Source organism: Neophocaena asiaeorientalis, unplaced genomic scaffold (assembly GCF_003031525.2).
Source record: "Neophocaena asiaeorientalis asiaeorientalis breed wild unplaced genomic scaffold, Neophocaena_asiaeorientalis_V1.1 scaffold544, whole genome shotgun sequence".
Taxonomy (NCBI): domain Eukaryota; kingdom Metazoa; phylum Chordata; class Mammalia; order Artiodactyla; family Phocoenidae; genus Neophocaena; species Neophocaena asiaeorientalis.
In genome coordinates, this window is record NW_020173921.1 from 314,890 (window position 1) to 320,889 (window position 6,000).

General features: G+C 36.7%; 1 protein-coding gene across 1 annotated transcript in view; it reads left to right on the top strand.

The window, feature by feature from the left end:
- LMBRD1 (LMBR1 domain containing 1) overlaps positions 1-6,000 on the top strand; it is a 115,163-nt gene that overhangs the window by 59,835 nt on the left and 49,328 nt on the right. The window contains exon 8 of the mRNA XM_024752146.1: positions 3,314-3,439. Coding sequence (XP_024607914.1) covers positions 3,314-3,439 — 126 coding nt within the window. The remainder of the gene's footprint in view (positions 1-3,313; positions 3,440-6,000) is intronic.

Here is a 6,000-nt window from a genome sequence, read left to right on the forward strand (position 1 = left end):
TTTAACTCTTCGAATAAATGTGTAAATTCCATGTAAGGAAATAAGTTCATGTGAATAAAGGGCACTGAAAAACATTTTTTTGTTTGAATATTATTTTCTTAGAGAAGTTATTTTATTAATTGAACACATTTGTTCTTGGAATAAAGGTAGGTAAAAGAAGAATTGAGACCTAGTCCTTACATGCAAAACAGTCTACTGCAGTTATTACTAGTCTGGCTGAGAAATCTATATTGTTAACGAACTTTCCACATGATTCTGATTAGCTAAGTTTGGCAGATCTAGTGATAAAACAGACACGCAGACAAATAGTGTCCAGTGTTCTGTACTATAATTGAGTTATAAGCAAGGCACAATTACAAATCAAGGAAGGTTTCTCAGATGCGGTGTAATTAAGCTGAGACCTGAGGGGCACTGGGCTGGGCTAATGAGGTAGGGTGAGACGTGGGTGTTCCAGATGAGGCACTGCATGTACACAGGTGTGGATGCGGAAACTGCAGTGACTGAGGAGCAGTGAACCATTTAGAGGCATGAGCTTGGGTGGTAGGGATCAGGTCACGAAGGGCTTCGTAGGCCAGGATTAGATAGTGGCGTCTATTCACAGGACTAGTAATTGTACCTCTCATTGGAAAAAAAAAAAGTTGTAAAGTGACATTTTCAAACAGTCATTCATGAAATTCTGATACATACAGAAGGAGGTGAACAGAGTAGTGTGGCTCTGGCTGAAGCAGCAGCAGCAGACCGACGCTCCCTGCTCTTGTCTCCTGTGTGGTCTTGATGGCCCCGATGCAGAATCCTGGGGACTGCCGCCAGAGCACGTGGTCCTGGGGAATCTGAGTGGATGCTAATCAGAGGAATGACATAATCTTACATGAGGGTTAGAGCAAGATCACTTTGGAAACAGTGTAACGGATGGATTTCTAGGAAGTGAGACCAGCAGACCAGTGAGGAGAATTTAGATGACCTTGTCTTTGACAGTAAACTCTTAAGTAGTGGCCACGTTTTTTGTGCTGACTGGAGTACAGATTCCTCGGGAAATAATTGGACTGTCCAAAAAGTTCGTTCAGGTTTTCCCATAACGTCGTATGGAAAAACCCAAACGAACTTTTTGGCCAACCCAATAGTATTGAGTTGGCCAAAAAGTTCGTTTGGGTTTTCCCATAACGTCGTATGGAAAAACCCAAACGAACTTTTTGGCCAACCCAATAGTATTGAGTTCTGAGGTTAGTATATTTAGAGACCCAGATCCATCAAGCAGAATAGCAAGATTTGGGATAAAATAAGCCTAGTTCGGAGGTGGTTGGAAAGACAGGAAAATATACTTGGGCATAAACTGGGTTTAGCAAAATCATGTTGCCCTGGCAGTTGGTTGTAAAAAGCAACGTGGACTTGTGGTAAAATGATATGTGCGTGTGGAGAGTCGGTGAATAATCATGTAATACTGTATGCTCATCAGAGTCTTAAAGTGCTGTTACTTTTTTCATTACCGTTTAAAAGGTGTGGAACTACTAGAACAACAGATAGGTCAGAGTGGTAATAGGGTTAGGACACTCCTACAAGGGAAGAGTAACCACCTCCGGGACACCTTGGCTTCCATACGCTTTTTTCTTTACATTTTCAGTAGTTTGAGGATATACAATTTACTGTTAAAAAAATAAACTTGATTATGTTTTTCCTTTTTATATTTTACCAAGGTCATTAGGAGTATAAGTTAGATAAGAATTTAGTTAGTTAGAAGAAAATTATTCTACTCTGTCCAAATTATATTTTCTTCTAATACAAATAGAACCTTTCCCCAACCTCTCCTTGTTGTTTTTGTTTCCAGATGATGGGGAAATCATGAGAACATTAATTTATGTTTTAACAATATTTAAAATGCAAGATTTTAAGTATCTCTCCTTTAGAAAATGCAAGGATTTGCATATTAGGTAATAATTTCAGCTAGTTAATTATCTAAATACAACATGCTATATAGAGTTGATACTACCTGATAGAACTGGTTGCTTTCTGGGATTTCCTTTTAATCATGTTCTTTGTTCCTATTCTCCCTTAATTTAAAAACAACCCTGATGTGTCAGAATTTATGCTTCCCTATATGAATTGTGGTTTGTTTAATCAATGTCTAAAGGAGACTCAGTGAGAATATTGAAGTGATTAAAATCGACACTAAACATATTTGAGATCATCCTGGGAGTTGACAGCCAGGTAGCAGAGAGCATGAGAGAAAATATGCAGGATTACTCAGGATATTTTAGAGTTCAGGGTTAAGCCTAAGAGGTAGCGTTTATCACTTCTGCCCGCATTCATTGCTTGGACTCAATCTCATGGCCCTACCTAACTTCAGGGAGGCTGGCTGAAGTAGTTTGGCTGTGTTCTCAGGAAGAAAATGGAAAGATCTAAATACATGATGTATCTACTTTAGAGCCCATTGCTGCAACCAAGAGGTGATAGTTGTCAGTTTTGCTTCTAAGGATTTAAGGTCAGTAACGATTTTGAATAATGGTCACATGGCAGTTGCCATTGAGTGTTTTTAATAGTTACAATAAAATTTCACATTTGGGACTGGCTAATATAGAATTGGGTAATAGAAAATAATATGTTTATTTTTAATGCCGATTAATATTCTAGAATTTCTTGTAAGAATTATATTTAAAATACTTAGTGAAAAGACTAAATATTTAGAACTTACAAATAAACTACATACAGATCATTGGTATGCTAATCAAATAACATGTATGTTAAAATACTTACATTTTACTAAGGGTTTACTGTATACACTTGGATAAAATTGGGTTTTTCCATAGAAAATAATTTTATAAATTGTTTCTACTGATTCATACTACCTTAACCCCTGATTAGCCTGAAATTGTGAGTTATTACTTTGATAAAGTATTATACTTCCATTAATTTTATAACTTGTCCTTTGAAAAATAGATATTACCTATTCTAGGAATAGTATTACAGACGTAACTCTATGTAACTAAATATGAAATAAACAGAATTATGAGGCAATATAATCATGATTCACTCCCATATCCTCTGTTCTTCAGTGACTGTCCCCTTCACAACTGCTTACTCATTTTGTTATTACTTAAAAGGACATTTTTTACCTGAAAATTCTGTATAATATGTTTAAAATAGTATTACTAGGGAATTCCGTGGTGGTTCAGTGGATAGGACTTGGCGCTCTCACTGCCAGGGGACCAGGTTTGATCCCTGGTTGGGGAACTAAGACCCCGCAAGCCTCATGGCGCAGCCAAAAAATAAATAAAATAAAACAGTATTACCAAAACGTGTTTTACTTTTGTTCTTTCAGGCCTATGGCATGTCGGCCTTGCCTTTAAATCTGATCAAAGGCACTAGAAGCGCTGCTTACGAACGTCTGGAAAACACTGAAGACATTGAGGAAGTGGAGCAGCACATCCAAACGATTAAATCGAAGGTGACTTGATGTTTTATCGTAACCGGGGAGCGTAAAAGTACTTTGTCTTCGAGCTGCTCTGTGTTGTGACTTAGACATTGCTAAGCCCATATTTTGACATTGTTTGAGTTTTTGTTCAACGTATCCTTAAAGAACCCTATTTTTAAAAAATTGTCTCCTGTGAGATGTAGGACACTGACAGTGTGAGAATTTCTATCAGTGTTCTAACAACTGAAACACAAAAGTTCTACTTGCGTATGATGAAGACCTTGCTAGTTCCCAGGTATGCTGATTCCATGTGTAATATCAGACTTCACTGTGTCACTTATGTTCAAGTTTTATGTACTGGTTGAATAAGATAAGATTACATGTAACCACTTGCCAATTAAATGTACTTCTAAAAACACAATCAAGTTTTTCTTCCTCTGTCACCTTCAAGTAACAGATAAATCTTATTTATAGAACATAGGAAAAAATGGAAAGTTTTCTGAATTATTCTATTAAACTATCATAATCCTGAGACAGAAACCAGATGGTAATAGCACACCAAAAAGAAAGCTGTTTACTGGGCTCTCTTATGAAAGTACAGGCAAATAATTTAATATAAATAAAAATGTTAGCAATTCAAAAACTATGCTGTAATAAGAGAATATTTCATAATTATAAGATTAGGTTTATCCCAGGATGGCGAGGATGATATGTTAGAAAATAAAGTAGCTTTAATATATTGAGAATAAATGAGAAACATAACCATCTTAATAGATGCCAAAGAGTATTTGGTAAGAGTCAATTTGTAGTTAACGATGTTTAGAGAAAATTCTTACCAAATTGGAAGAAAAGAAGTTGTTTAGCAAAGGAAGCCTACCGTGAGCATCGTACCTAATGAAAGAAACATTCTCACTAAAGGCACGTATATGACAGGGATGTTCATATCCTATTCCTAGTCAGATAGAAAAGAACGTAGGGGTAACTGTGGAAGGGAGAGGAGAGAAGAGGGGAAGTAACTTCTGTTATTTGCAGATAGCCTCTACCAAGAAAATCTAAAAGAACCAACTGGCAAATTAATAGACCTAACAAGAAGAGTTCATCAAGGTGTCCAGATACAAATGTACAGGATCATTCACCAGGTGGAGGATGTAATAGAAAATGACCTCATTTCCAATAACTGTGAACTATAGAATAATAAGAAATGTCAGAATCTTCCGGGTGGAAATTACAAACTTTATTGAAATACATAATAGAAGACTGAAATAAATGGAGAACTTCATCCATTCCTACTTGGGAAGATTCAATATTGTAGAGATGACAGTTTTCATACGTTTAGGTGGAAATTCAATACAGTCTATAAAAGATAAAAAATGAAATCTTTATAAGCCTCCTACCATATACTAAACAAATTCAGAATTTAAATCCAGTATAACATTTACAAAACATTAGGAGAAAGTGAAAATCAAATTTTATTTTGGAATGTAGAAGACCTTTCTAAATAAGACTCAGAACTCGAGTGCAAATTGAGCAACTGGTGAGCTTTAAATTTTTATGTTTTTAAATTTATGTACCAAAAAAGTGGCACCAAAAAGGAATTTAAAGAACCAACAATAATTTGAGAGGAAATAATCTGCAATATAGCTGATATATGCTGAGCATCTTTAAGTCAAGAAGAAAAAAAGACAAGAAATACATAGAAATAATGAACAAAAGACCTAAATAGACAGTTTACTGAAGGAGAAATTAAACTCTTCAGTGAAAATACGAAGTGATGCTTCAGCTCATTAGTAATGAGTAGGTTGACTAAGATCCCAGTTTGTGTGGGACCTGAGGAGTTTTCCAGAACATGAGGGGACTTTTATTGCTAAAACCAGGATGGCTGGTAATTAGAGCAACTCAGTATTTTTTTAGCCTTTAGAAGTCTTTAAATTTTTTACCTTCGTCAGGGGTTGATAAGAATTTGGGGATAGGAGTACTGTTAGAGGGAATATAAAATACACAGCTTTTTAAAGAAAACTGAATGTTGTCACATGCGCCTGTACACACAAATGCACAAACAACGTACCTTTTAATGATTAAATTTTAATCCAACAGATGTCTAGGAGCTTATCTTACTGGATTGTATGTATGCGCTTGTACCCAGGTGAATAAGGATATTCATGTCCCTGCCCCCTCAAAAAAGAAAATAATCTAAATGTTCAAAAATAAGGTATTTGTTAAATTAAAATATCATGGTATAATGTGCGGTGTGCAATGATGAAAAGGAATGAGGTAGATTTATATAGCTTAGAGAATGTATCTTATGAAATTAAGTTACACTTTCTCAGTTTAAATTCTAGCTCTCCTGATTACGTAGGTAATATCTGTGGGCCTTATTTTCCTCATCTAATAAATGAATAAAATGCTGTTATCGGGCTTCCCTGGTGGCGCAGTGGTTGGGAGTCCGCCTGCCGATGCAGGGGACGCGGGTTCGTGCCCCGGTCCGGGAGGATCCCACATGCCGCGGAGCGGCTGGGCCCGAGCCGTGGCCGCTGAGCCTGCGCGTCTGGAGCCTGTGCTCCGCAACGGGAGAGGCCACAGCAATGAGAGGCTCG